At 43.6% G+C, this 22,453-nt stretch overlaps 1 protein-coding gene across 8 annotated transcripts in view; it reads left to right on the plus strand.

Moving 5' to 3' along the window:
• Positions 1–22,453, plus strand: part of CTSK (cathepsin K) — a 61,597-nt gene that overhangs the window by 36,153 nt on the left and 2,991 nt on the right. Inside the window, exons 1-7 of one of the 8 annotated variants that reach the window (XM_073609648.1) lie at positions 8,743–9,136; positions 10,641–10,795; positions 12,436–12,565; positions 15,865–15,987; positions 17,400–17,549; positions 18,262–18,480; positions 19,643–19,808. In XM_073609648.1, coding sequence (XP_073465749.1) covers positions 12,440–12,565; positions 15,865–15,987; positions 17,400–17,549; positions 18,262–18,480; positions 19,643–19,808 — 784 coding nt within the window. In that variant the 5' untranslated portion in view covers positions 8,743–9,136; positions 10,641–10,795; positions 12,436–12,439. The other 7 variants (XM_073609651.1, XM_073609645.1, XM_073609647.1 and 4 more) reach the window with 7 other exon arrangements.

Consider the following 22,453-nt stretch of genomic DNA (forward strand, 5'->3'; position numbering starts at 1 on the left):
TCTAAAATGCTGTACCCAATGCACTATATATTGTACATTACATCATGCTGTACCCTATGCGTTAAGTTGTACATTCCATTGTCTTAACTACTGTACCCTGTGAGGTTGATTTACTAAGGGCAAATAGACTGTGCACTTTGCAAAGTTGCTCCAGAGCTTAGTAAATGAGGTAAGGCTTCACTTCCCAAAGAATACCCAATCACGTGCGAGGAAAATAAAAAAAACAGCATTTTTGCTTGCACATGATTGGATGATAGAAGTCTGCAGAGCTTCTCCTCATTTACTAAGCTCTGGAGCAACTGCACTTTGCAACATGCACAGTGTATTTGCCTTTAGTAAATCAACCTCACAGGGTACAGCAGTTAAGACAATGAATGTACAACTTAACGCATAGGGTACAGCAGGGCCGTCTTTAATATTGATTGGACCCTGGGCAAACGTTTTCTTGGGGGGCCCACCCCCCCATACAGTTTGGCTCTCCACCTGCTCTGAAACATACAATAAATAGCAGCTAGACTTAAAATCAGTTTACTGTATCAGATCAGGCAGTGATTGCGATTGGTTGCCAGAGGTTACAGTGTATCATTACCGCTTACTGACTGGTTGCTAGAGGTAACAGCGAACATTACGGCTCACTGATTAGTTGCTAATTGTTACAGCATATGATTTCTGCTTGTTGTTTAGTTGCTAGAGATTACTGTACAGTAATACTGCTCACTGATTGGTTGCTAGAGGTTACAGCATATCATCTCCTCACTGCAAGGGGCAAGATATAAAAATGAATGTCGCCTTTATTAACATATCTATGCAGCCGGATGCAGCTATTTACATGTGAATGCTGCTATTTACATATGAATGCTGGTTATTTACATGTAAACACAGAGTCTGCAGGTGAGTCATCTGTACACAACAATAGGGTGGAGCTGGGCAGCATTAGTAGCAGCACTTCACACTGAGATATTAGGACACAGCAAGGGACAAAAACTTCAAGGGCCAAGGGAATTTAAACTGGGATAGTTGGAAAGTATGAGGCAGCTGCTTTGGGCCCCACAACAATGACAGGGCCCAGGGCAGCTGCCCTTTTTGCCCTGCCTTAAAGACGGCCCTGGGGTACAGCACTTGGGACAATGGAATGTACAACTTAGCGCATAGGGTACAGCACTTGGAACAATGGAATGTACAACTTAGCGCATAGGGTACAGCACTTGGGACAATGGAATGTACAACTTAGCGCATAGGGTACAGCACTTGGAACGATGTAATGTACTGTGTACATTACAATGTACAATTATTATTTGCTATGTTGTGCATTGCAATGGGGGTTATTTATGAAAGGCAATACACTTTGCACTACAAGTGCACTGCACTTTCAAGTACAGTCGCTGTAGATCTAAAGGGGGACATGCAAGGAAAATAAAAAACAGCATTTTTGCTTGCACATGATTGAATGATAAAATCAGCAGAGCTTCCCCTAAGTTCAGAGCTTCCCCTCAGATCTACAGCGATCTACATTGACTACACTTACAAGTGCACTTTCAAGTGCACTTGCAGTGCGCATGTAGTGCAGAGTGGATTTCCCTTTAGTAAATCAACCCCAATGCCCCAACTGCTGTACCCTATGTGCTATGCTGTGCATTACAATGCCCCAACTGCTGTACCCTATGTGCTATGCTGTGCATTACAATGCCCCAACTGCTGTACCCTATGTGCTATGCTGTGCATTATAATGTCCCAACTGCTGTACACTATGCGCTATGTTGTATATCATATTGCCCCAAGTGCTGTAACCTATGCGCTATGTTATACATTAATGTCCCAACTGCTGTACCCTATGCACTATGTTGTATGTTACATAGCTCCAACTGCTATACATTACATTGGGGGGGGAGGGGGGGATATTTACTACATCTGGTGCACACAGAATCCAGTGCAGCAGTGTATGGTAGTCAATCAGCTTTTAACTTCAGGTTGTTCAATTAAGCTTAGGCAATAAAACCTGAAAGCTGGTTGGTTTCTATGCAGAGCTGCAGAAGATTTTGCATGCTTCAGTTTTAGTAAATAACCCCCATTGCCCCAACTGCTGTACCCTATGAGCTATGTTGTACATTACACAGTCCCAGCTGCTGTACCCTATGCACTGTGTTGTATATTACATAGTCCTAACTGCTGTACCCCGTGTGTTATGTTGTACTCTGCATAGGGGTTTATTTACAAAAGGCAAATCCACTTTGCATTGCAAGTGCACTTGGAAGTGCAGTTGCTGTAGATCTGAGGGGGACATGCAATGAAAATAAAAAAACAGCATTTTCCCTTGCACATGATTGGATGATAAAATCAGCAGAGCTTCCCCTCATTTCAGATCTTCCCCTCAGTTCTACAGCGACTGCACTTCCAAGTGCACTTTCAGTGCAAAGTTGATTTTCCTTTAGTAAATTAACCCCATAGTCTCAACTGTTGTACACTATGCATTATGTTGTACATTACATAGTCCCAGCTGCTGTACCCTAGGTGCTTTTGCACAATGCCTCGGGGTTAATTTACTAAAGGCAAATAGACTGTGCACTCTGCAAGTGCAGTTGCTCCAGAGCTTAGTAAATGAGGCAAAGACTCACTTTTTGTAGAATACCCAATCATGTGTAAGGCATCGTTCCCACGAGGCGGATCCGCTGCCACAGAGTCCGCCTCTGTCCGCCAGCTCAGCGGGACATCTCTCCGTTGATCTCCGCTGAGCCGGCGGATGACAGGTCCCTCTCAGCTCAATGAGCGGAGAGGGGCTTGTCGAGCGCCGCTGCTTGCTATAGAGAGATCGGACGAAAACGGACAGCATGTCCGTATTCATCAGATCTCACCCGATCCGATAGGACGGATGCGAACGTAGGACCATCCGTCTGATTTTAGCGGATTGGGTCGGATGTCAGCGGACATGTCACCACTGACATCCGTCGCTCCATAGACTAGCATGGAGCACCCGTTCAGGTCCGCCAACAAAACTGACAGGCGGACCTGAACGGTCCGACAGTGTGAAAGGGGCCTTAGGAAAATTTAAAAAAAACAACATTTTTGCTTGAACATGATTGGATAATGGAAATCAACAGAGCCTCTGCTCATTTACTAAGCTCTGGAGCAATCGCTCTTGCAGGATGCAACTGCACTTTGCGAAGTGCAAAGTCTTTAGTCTTTAGTAAATCAAGCCCCTTTGTCTCAGGTGCTGTACCTATCGTTGTGTTGTAGAGAACATTATCCCAACTGCTGTACCCTATGTACTATGCTGTACATTACATTGTCTCAAGTGCGGTGCCCTATATGTTATGTTACATAATCTGCCGAAGTTGCTGAATTCTAAATAAGCTACAAGGATCTGGAGGTAGAATTTGTGTTGCCTAAAGCAACCATTTAGACACATCCTCAGTGGGGCTTATTTGTGATTTGACATTTTTATTGTGAGTACAATACCTCACAGTGTGCGTTTGTTTTATCACAGTCAGTACATATCTTGCATTGGGGGTTATTTACTAAAGGCAAATCCACTTTGCACTACAAGTGCACTTGGAAGTGCAGTCACTGTAGATCCGAGGAGGACATACAAGGAAAATAAAAAACAGCATTTTAGCTTGCACATGATTGAATGATAAAATCAGCAGAGCTTCCCCTCATTTCAGATCTACTCCTCAGATTTAAAGTGATTGCACTTCCAAGTGCACTTGTAGTGCAAAGTGGATTTGCCTTTCGTAAATAACCCCATTATTTATAAAAGAACTTGTCCATGCACATTTTTACGAAATGTTTAGTTAATTAGTGAATGTTTTGTTCAGAGTACGATGTGTCATGACTATATTTCCTGGCGTTCAGGTCAGAGTCTGCTGACAGGAAATCATGTGATTTTCCACAATGGAAAACAGATGTCGGTGAAGATCTGTCTGGAAACAAAACTCAACATTCCCCTTTCCAATGTATGGGTGGTATACTAACTGTCACATGAGCAGCATGTATTACAAGACCTGAATGACTTCTTGCAGCGGGTCCCTTAAGGTTCTAGTTACGCCGCTGACTTTTCAGCTTCCTAGTTTACAGTAAAGTGGAACTCTAGTTAAAAGGTCTTCTGGTTTGAGGTGTGTGGAACCTTTCTCAGATTTCTCAAACATAACTCACCACTTAACCGCTTGCTTACCGGGAACTTAAACCCCCCTCTTGCCCAGACCAATTTTCAGCTTTCAGCGCTGACTCACTTTGAATGACGATTGTGCGGTCATACAACACTGTAATCAAATTAAATTTTTATAATTTTTTCCCACACAAATAGAGCTTTCTTTTGGTGGTATTTAATCACAGCTGGGGTTTTTATTTTTTGCTAAACAAGCAAAAAAAGATGGAAAATTTAGAAAAAAAATTCATGTTTCATAGTTTGTTATAAAATTTTGCAAACAGGTAATTTTTCTCCTTCATTGATATGCGCTGATGAGGCGGCACTGGTGGGCACTGATAGGCACAGATAAGGCAGCACTGATGGGGACAGATAAGGTGGTACTGATGGGCACTCATGGGTGGCACTGATGGGCACTGATAGGTGTTACTGATAGGTACCACTGATAGATGGCACTGATGGGCACTGATAGGTGCCACTGATGGGCACTGGTAGGTGACACTGATGGGCAGTACTGTTGATGAGGCACTAATTGGTGGCATTGATAGGTGGCACTGTGGGCAGTGATAGGTGGCACTGTGGGCACTGATGGGTGGCACTGTGGGCACTGATGGGTGGCAGTGTGGGCACTGGTAGGTGGCACTGTTGTGCACTGGTAGGTGGCACTGGCAGGTGGCACAGGTGGGTACAGATCAGCTGTCGGGAGCTCTACTTGATCGGGACCGATGTCCCTCTGAGAGCCGCCGGTAATCGCCTTTTTTTTTCTCCTCACGCTGTCAGCGCAAGGAGAAAATATAGCCAATTACGGGCTCTGTTTACATCACATGATCAGCTGTCATTGGCTGACAGCTGATCACATGGTAAGGGGTCGGGATTGACCCCTTACTCCGATCTGTGATCAGCTGAATCTCATAGACTCGCTGATCACAGAGCGTGCCGCGCGCGCCCTACAGGGGGCGCTCGGGCTGCTCGGGCACGTGAGGACATCAATAGACGTACACCCGGCAAAGTAGGTCCACTCTGTAGCTGTCATTCGGCTATAGCACGGATCCAAACAAGTTAAAGGGCTAGTTCATGTTGCACTACCCCCGTAGGGGTCTCTGAGTATAGACTTCCCTGGGCCTCCCACTGATTATCCTGCAGCCAGATGCTTTGGTATTTTCACAGGACCAGATGCACACTCATCTGCTCGTTATCCAATGGCCAGTCTAGCAGATTTGTCTTTTTTTGTGTTTATTGGTAGAACTTGGATAGGAGAAGGGATTAGTGGGATACTCCACCTTTTCACTATGCACAGAAGAGGACACTCTTGATTGAACTGGATAGCAGATCCTCTGCTGAACCATACAGCATTAGTATAGAAGAATGAGTCCTTTGCTTGCTCTGGCAGCAGACTCAATGAACTCTAATTCTTCAGGACACTAACCAGTATCCCCTTTAGCCGGCACTTGTCCACTAACTTTACTAGCTTGCAGGGATGGCCCTCACAGAACAGGCCCCTAGATTTAGGTCTGTACTCACAGTAGCCAGGAAAAGATCCTGCTAGGTGTGTCTCCCTTTCAGTCAGCTCTGCAGGACATGTGGGTTGCAGCTTCTGCGGCCTTGGCCCTCAGGTCGACCACCTGAGGACTCATGGCAGCCTATACAGAGGAGGGCCAGCAGCTCCCCTCCCTCCGGGAGCTTGCTCTCCACCCGAAGACCCCGTGCAGATGTGTTCTCCTGGTATAAATACAGTCACCCAGCATGCCTTCAGGCACCTTCCTCTGCCAATGGCCAGGGCTGCATCTACACCCATGCTCCCATCTGGCAGTTTTCCTCCCACTGTCCAATATGTCCCTTCCTACTGGACCAGTGTGAAACAGGCAGAAAACATGAGCAGCATCTGATCACACTGACCTGACCCTAGCAATGGATCACTGCTCCCTGTTAGGCAGAGAGCACCTAAATGTGCCTGCCAGCCCCCCTGTTAAACAGGGAAACCCACAACTATGCACTCTCTAGCACCTAGGAGGGTGCTACATTCACTTTTACCAAAAAACTGCCTATGCTGGTAAAGGTGTGCCTGTAGATAAAAGCAAACTGTGCAGCTTTGACTAAATTCGGATAATGCCCTTGCTATAGGTGTAGGTCATCCACGTACAGTAGCTTGACTGAAAAACTCTCAGAGATGGCATTACCACCCTGTCCTTCTTGTTGCCAGGAATGTTGCTAAGACACTCCGGGCTGTTACTGCTCACCCACACCATTATTGGATTATGATTATGGAAGTTTGGAGAAACTTTAAGAAGTTGGTGGGCGGAGGCCAGAAGGGTTTATCTGCATACTTAGGGGAACTTGGCCAATCTCCTGGCAGTGGGCCTGACAAGTGGCTGAGCCAGCCCATAAATATGAATGAGTATGGATTGCCAGAAAGGGAGTCTGGTGGAAGAGGGAGTGCTGAGGAGGGGTCTCCTAGGTCTAGGGGAGATTCCAGCTCCAGGTTGGGCTCGGGCTGGCTCAGGGAGGTCTATTCAGCAGAGCAGTTTGAGATGGAATCTTGCCTGGGAGGCAGCAGGAGCAAGGAGGATAGTGTGAGTACGTCAGCACACTCAGGGACATTCAACGGGAGAAACTGCCACATGTAGAAAGCTTTCTAAAAGGACATCGTTGTGCTTAGCCCCTTTAACCTCTGAGAGATCTTTAGAGCAGTCAAGAGGGCTGGTAGTGCCTACAAGCAGTGTAGCTGGGAGCAGATCTACACAAGGAGAGGATACACTCCATGCAGTTTGAATCAAGTTTGTGTGCTATTTCCAAGAGGGGCTGAGAGCTCCTAGTCTGTAATGGACATTTGCTACTAAATCCATTAGACTGGGTCTATATACAGAAAGGTAAGCAGTCCAGGATCTTTTATAAAGAGGAAGGAAGTTGTCCCCTGTTGTTCTTGATTCAAGTTGGGCATCCCATAAATCCCTTCACCCATTCGAGTTGTTACCAAGGGACTAACTTCTTGTGTCTGGATGCAAGTGGAGAATGCATGTTACCAGCAGCCCCTGCGGCGGTAGCGCTACACCTACGCAGGCCATTTTTTGGTAAAGGTGAACTAACCCTTTAAGGCACAAAATACACGGTTCCTGATCTTCTCTTGTCCTTTCTAGCTAAAGCTGAGCTTCACCCAAAAGGGGAAGTTCCACTTTTATTCCTCTTCCCCCCTCTTCTGCCACATTTGGCAGGTCATTTTTGAAGGGGGGGGGACTACCTAATCTTGACTAGGCGATCTGAGCGGAAGTTTTCCTCTGCCCCTCCCTCCCCACAGTCTTCTGGGACACATCACAGGTCCCAAAAGACTACAGGGCCATTCACAAAGTGCAGCACAGCTCGTGCATGCACAGTGGGCAGCGGCTGTGAAGCCGCAAGCTGCACAGCCAGCTGCCTACAGTTAAGATGCTGGCAGCAGGAACCCGAAGGCTGGGGAAGAACTAGCCTGGGTGAGGACGATGCTGGTTCTCTGGACAGGTAAGTGTCCTATTATTAAAAATCAGCAGCCATAGAATTTGTAGCAGTTAACTTTTATTTTATTTTTCCAGAATGGAGAACCGCTTTAAATAAATGTGATATTTAAAACACACCTGGTATAAGAGCAGTATAGGTGCTGCATCACTGGCTTAGCATTAACGTAATAAAGCCATTGCATCAGTGTGACAGCAATGGCAGCCTACATATTTTTTGAATAAAAGGTTTGCTTTAAACGAGCAGAAGTCTTCATTGACTTCCTGGAGCTGGAGCCATGACTGAGGCTTGGCCCACCATCATCTCCACTGCTTGGAGATGAGATTGGGGGAGCTGTGTGTGGCTGCAGGTAGCAGCCTTTGGAGGAACAGCCACATTCCCCCTTGCTTGAGGACTGCTGGGAGGAGCAAAGACTTATGGGGGGGGGTTAGAGCTCTGAGACTGCGCTCGTTGCCAGCGTTTGTCACTGTGTTGGAGTGGGGCTGTGATGCCGCATTCGCTCAGAGGCCATTGCTATTGAAGGGACCCAGCAAGCAGGGGGCATCAATGGATTCATAAGAGATTGTCACTACAGTCCAGAGTTGTGGCCAATGCTATAGGTTCTGCGGGAAGCAACCCTTGATTGCCAATGTTTCTGCACACCAGAGAAATGGAGGAGACTTCACAACAGACTGCATAGTGGTGAGAAACCACTGTCCACAACCTCATTACCCCCTCTTAAAGGGACAGCGCTAACCTAATTTGGGACTTGCACCCTATACCATGGGACTGCACATTTATTTGAGCTCCAATGCAGGACTCTGAGTCTCAAAGTCTAGTACCACAATGGCCAGTGAGAGACTCTAGGACCTTTTTGCCTCTAGGAGAGCATTGCCTCTAGTTAGGACCGCCTTAGATTTAGAAATCAGGTATCGGGAGGGGATTGGGTCCAGAAATACTTGGTCCTCCCATTTTCAATGTTGTATAGTACAAATTTGTTTTCACTTTGCGACTGTTTATTGCTGTTGCCATTGTATTGTTATTTTCTCATTGGGTTTACTGCCCAAATAAATACTGTCTCTTCAGCCTTTGTGTGTCAGAGAGTGTGGTGCTGCCAAGAGGATCTTGGCACTAGGTACAGGGAAGTTGAACAAAAGCGCCTCCTCTAGGGGGCAGGGGCTACGCTGATAAAGTCTTAATTCTTATGTTGAGTGGGTAAGGATTAGAAGCTGTATTGGGTTTTTACTGCTGTCTGTGTCCCCACTGACCCAAATTGTACCAATGCGCCCAACAGCCAGAGGCTAGAGGAAACAACAGACTGCCAACATGAAGAAGAAACAACAGAAGCCAACGGGAAGGAGAAACGGCAACCTGCCAACATGCAGAAAGGACATAAGACTGCAGAAAAACAACAGACTATGCTGAATATGCTGTTTGTATGGGAGAGCAGAGTTTCAGAGAGATAAGCTAATTAGTGTGCTATTTCTCCTTCCACTATCCAGTCACAGGCTGAAGGGAGGGACAAGACCTGTAAGTGTTACTTAAAGTGTTACTAAACCCAGGACCCTGCATTGTCTATATCTGGTCTCCCACAGTACACAGAACATGGAAATGCAAAAATTTTTGTAAATATAAACTGCTAAATACTTTTATTCCATCAGCAGTTAGAGCAGTCTTATGACTTCTATCAGTGTCTGGTTAAAGCTTGTAGGAGGAGTTTTCATTCTGCTACTATTCTACTAGTCCTATGAGGCTGCAAAACCCCTGACCCTCTGTCTGGACAGTGCTGATTGGCCCTGTGCTAATCACATGCACTCTCCCAAGAAAAAAGCAATACACACCAAACTGAGCATGTTCAGCTTGTTCCTAAGGAGAAGCTTGTGAGGCTGATCCACTGAGAGTCGCTATGTCTTGGGACCAAAGCTCAGGAGACCCATTGCTGTGTGTGTCTACATTAATGAGGACCTAATCGTGAGGACTGAGATTTCTGGGGCAGCAGACCCCCAAGTGATCTGGACCAGACCTGTTGTGAGCCAGGAATGGTGAGCAGAACTACCTAGCTTAATCCCATGCTCCACACAGAGAATGCCAATAGAGACTGCCCCTATTACTTAGCAGCCCATCAGCCATTCATTGCATAGTCTTAAAGGGACAGCCACACATGCATCACCTTACAGAAGGGCCCCAATGATAGTCAGCTAATATTGACAATTAGGCACCTGTCCCCTCTTAGGAACGTTAACACCCACCCACTCTTAGGGGTGTATGCGTAGAGTGCACTCAGGAAAAGCTCTTGCCAAGAGTTACAGTGAGGCTTTTCTTTGTGCCATGCATACTTTCTTGGCTGATGCTGTTCTTACAGATGCTGTGTGTACTATTTTATTAGGATTTAGACTTATTGTGGTGTAAGTCAATGGCCTTAGGTAAGGCTAATATTCTAGTTAGTTAGTTTAACATATATTTTGACCTGTTAATTGGTATGTGTATTGTGTTTATTCTACTTTGCTACATATTAACTTTATCTGTCATCGATTGCCTGTGATCTATTTTCTGTGAACTATTATAGAGTGGTAGCATATGAAAGAGACCAAGTGGCTTAAAGAGTCGTGGCAGAGAACAGAGGACCACATACCATGCGGCTTTTGCAGGGTTAGCGATACACATGGATTTAACTAATCATTCCTGGCATAATAATGCTTTATGGTCCACATAACCAGGGTGGGGAGGTGTTTGTCCTTTGCCTACTTACTTTGTGCTAAAATATATGCCACTTTCTTATCTCAGAAATTTGAGAGATATGCATTGCATTCTCTGTGTGCTGCATTGCCCTGTGTTTTGGCATTCCATTCCATTCAGTTCCTTTCAAATAAGCATGGCAAGGTGGATCATAGAGCCCTTAGGTTTGGTTGCTTTTATTAAAACCTAAACCAGGAAAGAATTCTTAATGTGAATATTGATGCTTTGTATTGTTAATATTGACTTTTACAAATGTGTGTGTATGTCAAATGAGTAAGTTGTCCATTTCCATCATGAGTCAGCAAACTCAAGATCTCCTGGACCAAACTGTTCCACTAACACTTCCCTATAAAGGACCATATAAAACTCTGGAGCAATCACAAGATATGATCAGCCAGGAAGTTCTGAAACAGGTACAGACATAAAGAAAGAAGAGCGCATTTACTTTAAAATGTAAGTAATGTGTGTGCTTTATGCTTTTTACATGGAATGTTTCTATTTCTAAGTCCTGCTCAAAAACAGGTCTAGGAAAAAAAAAGCTTCACCATAAATCAAATATTATATGATATAGTCAAACCTGCCATATTACAATTTAGATGAGTTAACTTTCAAAACTAGTATTTATGTTATGTCATTTGGAGGAGAGGTTGATTAAACCATTAGCTATCTCTTGCATTTAAGCTTTTCTTATTGGACTTCCAGACTCTGCCTTTTGCTTTTGGCAGACAGCATGAAACCAAACAAAGGAATTTGACCTCTAGTTGTTTCTTTGGAGTAAAAAATGAATGTACAAACCTACTGCCATCTTAAAGTAGATTTTTTCCAAGGGATATATTGTGGCAGTTGTTGCTGTCCTTTTTCTGCAAATGCTGATTGACTATTATCTTGACCATCTGGTTCATGCTGCTTTTCATTTGCTTTTGAGGCTTATCATCCATCACTTTTGACTCTGTGAAGATCAAACAAGGGTTTGACATGGCGAGGATGGCTGTACTTCATCAAAGCATACACACTTCAAACAAGTTTGGATATTTTCTTAGTGGATGGCAGCTTACTGTAGCTTAAGTGCTCCATCCTGGACAATGAGCAATAATACAGAGGCATCTTTGTAGCTTCTTCTATTGATCTTATATTATCATTAATATGTCATTCCACAGACCATGGTAGGAGAGGTGTGAATGAGCTGAGACTTCCTTCTGGCAGAAGTGTGAGAGTCCCAAAACCTCCTTCCTGCAGTAGAAGAGGTGTGAGTGAGTTGTGACCTACCCTTCTGAGGTAGGAGAGGTGTGGATTATCCGTGACTCCCCTACTGTAGTAGAAGAGTTGTGAGTGACCTGTGACCAATAATGGTCTTCGATTTGGACTTGGTTTTGAATTGAACCAAGAAGTTAGATGTCATTGTTGGGCCAATGAGCTTGGGTTCTATCTGAAACAGGTTTGGTTTGAACACTGAAATTAGCTGCCGGGCCAATGAGCTGGGGGCATGAGATTCTAACAACCAGCATACACAATGGGGCAGGGATACTCATGACATCATGTGGCGATATTAGGTAAATGATATCATAAGAATCCCCACCCCCCTATGTATATGTGCAGCTGTGGAGCGCTGAATTTCTTGACTGCAACTCATTGGACCACCAACGACAATTAACTTCTGGAACTGAACCTAAGCACATCCTTATCTGTGCCCTACCCTTCTGCATATATAAAGGGTACTGTGACCTGTGACCTCCTCTTTTACAGCAGTAGAGGTCTCAAGCTCCTTGGTGGGAAAACACAGCCAGATACTTTGCTAACAAGATTTTGTCAAAGAGGACCCTAATTGATATAAAAAATAAAAAAATAAAACAGAGCCTAATTTAGTTCACCGTTGCCACCCATTTGTAAAATATTATTTTACGATGAACTGACCATCTATGTGTCTTTTAAAAAATGGAAGACAAACAGGATAACACTTAGATGACTTTTGAGAAAAAGGAATTCCGTAGTGGTGGCTTGTGGGTAGTCCTTTTTGGTTGCTATCGCTTACTAGTACTACGTTTTGTATAAGGCCAGATATAAATGTAATAATAATAATATGTATTTTTCCACAGTACAATGTATTGGATTTACCTACTTAGTATTGCACTTCCATTGGTGAGGGGCACCTTGTACTGGGGTGACGTACTAGACTCTGAATGGGAATTGTGGAAGAAGACCCATGACAAACAGTATAACAGCCAAGTAAGTGTTTGTCTTAATCAGTAAATCTATGGTATACTGCTATTGCTAATGAATGAATTGCTTAGATATTCTGGATCCTCTCCATTTTTCCCTACAACTTAATTGGTACTGGTTTAACTTTTTGGAGGGGAAGGACTCACATTACTTTATCATGAGCTACTGTATTGTGTAAACAGCAGGTTTTTCTCAAAAGAGTCACTAAATGCAGACTTGTGAAGCAGAACCTATAAAATTTGTGAGCCTAAAATTGGGCTTAAAAACGAACCCTTAACCTGAACATACTCCTGAACATAACTTAAACCCTTAATCTGAAGGTACTCCAACCCTTATATATCAGAACATAACTTTACATCACACCTTAAACCTACTACAACAAAAAAAAAACTACCAGGCCAATAATGCCTTGAATTTAGATAGAAATTTAGTGTTCTGAAATGCACGATTAAGAAAATTTCATGTTGAAAACCAATGATTTAAGGTCACCTAGGTCTTTTGAGGTCGGAGGGGGGCAACCATCACTACTACTTGTTTTTTTTTTTTTTTTTTCCAGATATGTTCCTAAATTACAATCTGAAGCTGCATTTCTCTTTTTCCTCTTCTATTTAAAGTTGTTTGAACCTCTAGTAGTCATTTAAAGCAGATATTACATATAAATATCTCATATCTATAGTTGTTACTCCTTATCCAGACTGCTTCCTTGCATTAAAGCACTGGGGAAAAAGTCATAGCAACATCACAAAAAAAATTCCAGAAAAAGTTCCCTGCAAAAAAAGGAATATACTTACCTGTCCAACGGCCCATGCCTCTAAGCTTAGCCTCAAATTTAAGATAGAAATTTACTGCACTGAAATACATGATTAAGACAAATTCATGCTGAAACTAATGATGATTGGCCTATAAGATCACTTAGGGCCTATTAGGTCTGGGGGGGTTCCCAATCACTACTACTTACTTTTTTTCACCAGCTATGTCCTTACATTACATTCTAAAGCTGCATTTTTCATTTTTCTCTTTTGTTTAGAGTTTTTTGAACCTCTAGTTGGCTTTTAAAGCAGACCTTACATTAAGATGCATCTAAAGCTGTTCCTCCCCATCCAGACTGCTTCCTTGCACTAAAACACTGGAAAATGGAGACATACTTAAAGCAACATCTCCAAAAAAAATCCCAGAAACAGTTCCCTACAAAAAAAGAGTTATAATAGTCACAGTACCTTTGCAATGTCCCATGTCTTCAACCTTAGCACTCTTCAAAGCTACAGACTCCTTCAGAGTCTTCAGCAATTTCCAGGAGTATCAGATGCCTGTATCCCCCATTAGACACACTATGATTCCATTCTCCCACCCTTATGTCACTACAGAAAACAGTAGGGGTGTAGTAGGTTAGAGGGTGGAACCAAAGCACTCGTGGCAGGAGATACAAGCATTCAGCACTCCTTCCGAAGAAGGCTTCAGTGGAGCAAAAATTGGAGACATGACCATGCCAGAGTGGTTTGGGGCTTCAGCCCGAAGTCCGAGCCCGGCACCTGGGACGGTGGTGGAGAAAGATGTCCCTTTCTGACGCGCACTGACCTACCTGACGTGCACTGACCTACCTGACGCGCACTGACCTATTTGACACGCACTGACCTACCTGACATGCATCGACCTACCTGACACACACTGACCTACCTGACACGCACTGACCTACCTGACATGCACTGACCTATTTGACATAAACTAAACTACCTGACATACACTGACCCACACTGACCTACCCACACTGACCTACCTGACACACACTGACCTACCTGACATGCACTGACCTACCTGATACACACTGACCCACACTGACCTACCTGACACACACTGACCTACCTGGCACACACTGACCTACCTGGCACACACTGACCTACCTGACATGCACTGACCTACCTGACATACACTAAACTACCTGACATACACTAAACCACACTGACCTACCTGACACGCACTGAACCCACTGACATACACTGACCTACCTGACATACACTGACGCACACTCACCTACCTGACATACACTGACCTACCTGACACACACTGACCTACCTGACATGCACTGATCTACCTGACATACACTAAACTACCTGACATACACTGACCCACACTGCCCTACCTGACACACACTGACCTACCTGACACGCACTGACCTACCTGACATACACTGACCCACACTGACCTACCTGACACACACTGACCTACCTGACACGCACTGACCTACCTGGCATACACTGACCCACACTAACCTACCTGACACACACTGACCTACCTGACATACACTGACCCACACTAACACGCACTGACCTACCTGACCAGACTTCAGGTGACGTGACCTCCTCCTGCAGCTCAGCCATAGTGTGCCCATCACAGTAGAGTAGTAGAGAGCAGGCACTCCAGGCAGCCAGAGCCAGAGCCATGACACAGGACAGGAGAGGAGAGCCACCCACCCGGCGTGGCGACCGCATTGTAATTGCTGCCTTCTGGAGCCTGCAGCGCCTATGATGGACGTCACACTCAGGGCTCCAGCCCACCTCAGCCCCCCCCCCCCCGACGCCACTGGGTTTGTATAATATCTCTTCTTTTGTAGAGAACTGCTTTTGGAATTTTTTGATGTCGCTTTAGTTTTCAGGGGTTTTGATCTTTTTCTGTTTGCTAACAGATCTTTTCTAAGCCATGAGCAGGAGCAATCTGTAGGCAGAAGCCCTATAGGTTGCCTCTGCTTCCACACAGGTCCCACCCCTTGTCACAACTCCAGCACTGAAGCAGTGATCTGCTGGTAAGCAATAAAAGAAGGTCTTGAAAGGTAGGTGTTTCTTCTGTCTCCTGCTCAGGCCAGGAACTATTGAAAAGCACAGCTATTTTAAAGACAAGGAGAGGTCCTATTAAAGTTAGGTACCTAAACTGAACATAACAGTTGGGTGTGGGATTTTGCACCAGGCTCTTGTGATTTTTCTCACATCTCTGGAAACCCTGTTTAGCGTGGCTTTGGATTATAACGTACATCTGACAAATAGATAGGTTGGCATAGGAGCTCTAAAAATATAAGTTGTGAAAAGGGGTCATTCATGCATCTCAGGGGGGACTCAGAAAAACAAAAGACTGTTGTGTTAATGCTACTGACATGTATTCTAGATGTCATGTGTTGAATTTGGCCACCATGTTTTAAATACATAAAAAATAAAACAAGAGATAAGAAACAAAAAACTAATTGCGTGTGGCAACTATAACTATATACTATAACTATAACTTTGCAGTGTTTTTTTTTTCTCTAATTTTCTCTTTAGCTGGATGAGATGAAGAGAAAGCAAATCTGGGAGAAGAATCTGAAGCTGATCACCACCCATAACATAGAATACTCCCAGGGGAAGCACACTTACGATCTGGCTATGAACCACCTGGGAGACATGGTGAGAGGCCATTATTAAGCCACATATTATATGGGACTCCTATGGTTTTGTCTTATGTCTGGAGAGCAGAAGCACACGTGTCCTATGTGATATCAAATATAAGAAGCATTAGTATAAATATGTATACAGATTATCTTTAAAGCTAATTGCCCTGCACTCCCCTCCAAGATCCAGCAAGATAGCTGCTCGGTGGCCTCCTCAATGCCACACGGCTACTCAAATGGTGCCAGCACACTGAGATTCTTTTTTAAGCTTGATAGATTTGCTGTAACTATGAAATAGTCATGAATGGGACTGTCAAAAATGGTTGGGATTGTAGACCCTCCATGCAGCCTGCACACTGGATGGAGGTGTGCTCAGACAGCAAATCCATGCAGGTTACAGCTGACCAGGAAAGCAGTAGCACTAGAGCTGAAAATCTACGAAAGCACTGAATACTGAACTATTGGGCAACGCAGGGGTGTTGGTCTTACAGTCAGGAAGGGCATGGAATACTGGGGTGCAGGGCTCATAGGGAGAATGGAGTACAGTAGAATCTTAGAGTAGTAGGATGATGAGCAAACAGGAACACTGGGGTAAATGTATGTATGAAGAATTTAGAGGTGCGCAGGGGTCTCAGGCAATGCAGGTATACAGAATATAGTTGGGGTATACCCAGCCTCAAATATAAAGAGATATGGCTTGGCTGGGCTGGGCATGTAGCTAACTAAATCAACAGCAGGTGGTTAACCAGTCTTGAACACAGATCTGCAGTTTGTACAAGGGATGTGGGAACAGGGATCACAAAGATTATACCTACACTGGGCTCCAGTCTGAAAATGGCCTTGGGATGGCTCCACTTCCCACTTTGTTGCCCAGAAATGAATTTACAGCTATGTCGATTATACAGTACCAGTTAAGATGGGAGGTTTAACGAAACTGCAGAGGGAAGTTGTACTGACACTTCAGCCTTTGGTGATGTGATTTATAACTGGTGATTCACATGACCATGTTACGGGGAAGCATAGGGAATAATTCTTGCACGTTGTGCTGATTACATAGCTTCCCTATTTTGTTTTGCTCTATATCATCTTTCTTAATCTAGTAAATGGGGAACAGCTATGGATTTGTGGGAAAATGCAATACACATTAATTTTATTATCCAGTGGTATGATGAAGATGGTGGGGGCCATTTGGGTAATTGTTTTGGCAAATGCCAACTTATAATTTTAGAAGAATGCTTTAAAGTTTTCAAATAAAGGAGAAAGTCAGGGGTAAGTGTTATTCAAAAGGAAAAAAGAAAGCAAGGAAGGAAAAGTTAGTCTCTGTCTCAGTTAGCAACCAATCAGACTGTTTTGCATTAGAAATACAAACTCTGATTGACTGGTATGACCACTTTTTAACCCTTGTATTGTGTGTTCTTTTATTGGTAGACCAGTGAGGAAGTAGTTCAGACTATGACTGGACTAAGAGTTCCATCCAAGCGGCAGTCCAACAATACCTATGAGCCTGACTGGACAACCCGCATCCCAAAATACATTGACTACAGAAAGAAGGGATACGTGACTCCAGTACAAAATCAGGTAAATGTCTAGGTCAGCCCAATTGTCCACACTCTGACATCTTGGCAATTAAGGTATTTAGTATGGTGTTCATGACCACTAACTTAGACCCACCACAAAATCAGGAAGAAATCCTTTTTACCACTCGCCATACCTGTGCCATAAGCCCTCATAGACTTGTAAAGAGCAATTCTCTGAGCATCTCCAGTCTCTAACTCTGGTCCCTATTCAAGTCCATGAGGGCTCAATGCGCCGGGATGGCCAAAGGATTTTATCCTGGAAAACAAGGAGTGGCCTTTGGCTCTCCCACTTACTGTAGGTATGTAAGCAGCTGGGTGGGAGCTTCAATTAAAATGAGTTCAGGAGGGCTAGAGAGGGTATATTATATTTGAGTACTCGTTATTGATCATTGATTCAGCACTGCTTTGGGTGCTTTCATCTCCACAGCATGGCCAGGCACACACCATACCTAATATTCAGCTTGCTCATTCTCCTACCTCTTACCTATGTAATGCATACATGTAGGTTTTTGGCCTCTCTTTTTTGCTGCATTTTGTTTTTACTGTCTAAGTTCTTGCTCTACAGCTGTATGCACAATTCCATTCGTAACACTTTATGTATTTGTATTATCTGTACTATCCACCACTTTTATTTGATGCATCAGGGGATTATGCTGGCATATAAATCAATGTCGCAAATATTAATCATGACTTCAACCTCTTTTTCCTGGCAGGGTGCCTGTGGTTCATGTTGGGCATTTAGTTCCGTAGGAGCTTTGGAGGGCCAGCTCATGAAGAAGACCGGAGACCTGGTCTCCCTCAGTCCCCAGAACCTTGTGGACTGTGATGCAGATAACTATGGCTGTCAGGGTGGATACATGACCAATGCTTTTGGCTATGTAAGGGATAACAATGGCATCGACTCGGATGCGATTTATCCATATATCGGAAAGGTATGTTTGATCTATGCAAAAAATAATAAAGTGTTCTGCGCTTAGTGTATCTAAATACAAATACCTTTCCAAATATGAACAGTCTCAATCCAGTGGAGACAGCTGCACTCACTATATCTCACATAACAATATAAACACCAAAATAAAATAAAAATGTGTTGCGCTGTCTCATAGAGTGCATATAGTGCTTTCCATATTTCATAAATGAATGAAATGCATATTTAATAAGTAAATCAATATAACAGAATGCAAAATTATAGTGAGTAAATCAATAGTCCCATAATTAATGAAATTCGTGTAACAGTCCAAAAAGAAAAATGAATAATATGAAATAATAAAAAATATATGCAGTAATGTAAAGTGCTCCACTCATGCGTTTCACACAAAGATCCAGTGCTTTAGATGATCACCACAAAGTGCTCCACTGAGGGAAAATTGCCTCTTACCAAAAACAAAGACCTTTTTCCAAGTCTAGCTGCTCCTTAGTAATAGACCCTGGATGGATGGACAGGTGTAAAACAGCTTCGCTCCAACCCAGACTCATCAAAGCATTTTTTGCAGTTATATACAATCCCCTCAGATGCTTCTCAGACTACCTTCAGACACCTAAAACCGGGGCTATACAATGAAGAGGATTAAAATAAGCATCAAGTACATAAAAGTGCGCGGCGCTGGGCGGGCATGATAACGTCACCCCTGAAACTCTGCCCAATGCATTTTGTTCTAACGGACGTTGTCACTGGGGCAACGGTGTTTAATGTATCTGGGTTCAAACATAGCTTTTTTATTGGGAGATTGGAGGCAGGAACTTAAAGTCCCTTTGGGGAGTGAAGGTCTGTTTTAAAGTTAATCCTTAACCTGAAACCCAACACTAAAGCTATCAGTTAAGATATACCTTAGCCATTTTTTATTCAGTTTTGATTAGATTAGGGACTAGATGAAAACCTGTCAGAGGCTTTTGCCATCTGTAACCCATTGTAGAGATTTCCCTTCATTCTTTGTCGTTACCTTATTGGATGTGTAACCACACAATCCTGCACCAATATCCAAGACCACTAAACTGTTGCTTTCAAGACACAAGGATCCACCTTTTCATATGTGGTTGTAGCTATTATAGATATCTCTTTAAGGCTTACTGGTGCCTTCATTTTATTTGTACTAGGATGAAGGCTGTCTCTACAAGCCATCTGGAAAAGCTGCGGGTTGCAATGGTTTCAAAGAAATTCCTATAGGGGATGAGAAGGCCCTGAAAAGAGCAGTTGCACAGGTTGGCCCTGTGTCGGTCAGTATCGATGCTAGTCAACCCTCCTTTCAGTTCTACAATAAAGGTGAGAGAAAGGAACCTACAAAGAGGATGTTGTGTCATATCCCATAGCATGGGAAGAATATAACCTGTGCTTAAGAATATAAATACATGAGACACAAGGGGTGAACACCTTGGGGGACAAACATACTCCAAGTAACATGTCAAAGTGGAACATAATGCACATTTTTTGTTTGACACTTTAATAAATGGATGTATTTAAAGGCTAATGTCACACTGGCGATTTTGTAGCAATGGTTGATTACTGCTAAAAATTGCTTATGCAGCAAGCAAATTAATCTTGCTTAGTTGATGGCGATGGTGCTACAGCATTGGGTTGTGCTCTGATTCAAGTCAGTCTCTTTCAGTGATTTCTAGCTAAGCCATAGAGGTGAAGGAAGAGCAATTGTTGCTGGCAATTTTGCCGCTGACATGAAACACTGCTGAATCTGTACAAAGCACTTCCAAAACTATAAATTTTACAAATATGACCATTTTGGGACTGTCTTGCAAATTATGGGTCATCTGACAACTACACACAGCAGAGGGCCAATCCAGCCTCTGGTAAGGGATAGGAATTATGGGAAATTTGTATATCATGCAGGGTGAGAGGGGTAAAAACAGGGTGACACCTTTGGAATTTAGCGTGAGTTGACATGTCTAGGAGTTAAGGGGTCATCTAAGGAAAGAGCTGTTACAAATGCCTTGCTACAGAAGTTTTAATATCAAAGATATAAACAAAGCTGGTGACAGATTGCGCTGCAGCGCGGCTTATGGGATGCGTGCGAGGTGTGATTCTGGGAGGATGTTATATGACGTCCACCCAGAACGGCAAAGCTACCGCATGGCTGTCATTTTACTATAGGCCAGGCAGGGAGCAGTTAAACACACATTTGTCAAAACTGCTATAGACTATTGCTTATAGCAGCCATTTTCAACCAGGGTTCTTCCAGAGGTTGCTAGGGGTTCCTTACACCAAGGATGATTGATCTCCCATTTGATGATACCTGCATAAGTCTGGGACAACGCAACTTGGTGGAGTCAGTGGCATGACACCAATAATCTTTTTAGCTGTCTGTAAGGTTGCAATTCTGAGCACCACTGTAAGAAGGGTTTTCTTACCACTGACCACCAACATAAGGGACATTTTGGTTATTGACCCCCTATGAATTGGTTTTAGTACAGTATGGTTCTCTGAGACCTAAATTTATTTGAAGGATTCCTCTGGAATGAAAACGTTGAAAAAGTCTGGACTATAGACTATGAGTCTAATGCCTTACTTACACATGCAAATACACAGCCAGGGAACAAAGGTAGGTGCTCAGATAAAAATACATGTATATAGTTAAAAAATAAATGAGTTCTCTGACATATGATAAAATGGTACACTTGAAAAAAAGATTTGTGTAATTTTTACTTTTTTACTTGCTTGCTTTTTTATCATTACCATGTCAAACGTGGATTTGACATGAAGTCAAGGGTTACAGAGGCTAATTTAATCTTAGGGGATAAAAGAAGGGTTGGTTTGGGGAGAGGTGTTCACATTCTGGGGAAAGTGGCAAGTCTTTTAAAAGTACGCACCTTCATGGCACTCCCCCACCATGTTGTTGCTGTGTCGGAGCCCTTGGAAAATCCTTAATGCATTCAGGTATAGGGGGGCATGTGACCTCCCAGGATGCAAAGCTTGGGCCTTAATTGCCAGTCACCAGGCATGGAGCAAAGAAAGAAGACACCAACTCTTTGAAAGCTCCAATACCATTCAACACAGATCTTCAACTGGGTTTTGATAACTGACTCCAATGGAATGAGTGGCGGAGGTGCATGGAAAGCTGAGTATCTTTTTCAAGAGAACCTAGTCTCTGTAAGTGTTGGGCCAGGCTAAGTGTTAGGGATATATATATTGTGCAAGTGAGAAAACAAAAACTGACAAAAACTAGATATAGAAAAGGTGAGAAGAATACAGTTAGACGCACTGTGAAAAACAAACTCTTAAAAATAATGCAGCGCTTAAAATGAGTAAATAAAGTCCATAAATAGGTGGAGTCGGCGCAGTGGCTGCTATTAAGAGAGTCTCTGTGTGAAGATAGATGCTCTGTGCATTAAGAAGCTCAAAGCTGTGTGCGTTGAAGGGCTTGAAGCTTTGTGCCTCCAAGGAGCCCAAAGCTATGTGCGTTCAAGGAGTCCAAAGCTCTGTGCATCCAAGGAGCCCAAGGCTGTGTGCATCCAAGGAGCTCCAAGCTGTGTGACTGGAAGAGCTGGAGGTCTGAGGGACCGGTATCTATAGCAGCAGTGCTGCTGAAGAGTAGCCAGGTGGGCTAGTATTTTCATTTGGATTTTGTGTATTTTGCTGAAGAACCCCTGTGTTGGAAAGCATCTGTTGGACTTTTATTATGTTCTTGTGTTTTTTAATAAACATGGGCTGCCAGGCCCTCAAATATAGTTCCTGACTAACGTAAACTTGTTTGGTGTCTGGCAGGGGGTCTGGATTAGAAATCTAGGAGAACAGCTCTATGGCAGTTCAAGCAGCTGCTGCCATGTCCCTGAATTGCCCCAATGAGTCTCCACCCCCACAACTCTAAGTCCCCTATGCAGCCCAGAACAGAGGTCATGTGATCAAGGAATAAAAGAGTGTTTTATGGAATCACACTATGTGGATGTTCTTTCCATTTA

This window comes from Aquarana catesbeiana, linkage group LG13 (genome assembly GCF_042186555.1).
Source record: "Aquarana catesbeiana isolate 2022-GZ linkage group LG13, ASM4218655v1, whole genome shotgun sequence".
Classification (NCBI taxonomy): Eukaryota; Metazoa; Chordata; class Amphibia; order Anura; family Ranidae; genus Aquarana; species Aquarana catesbeiana.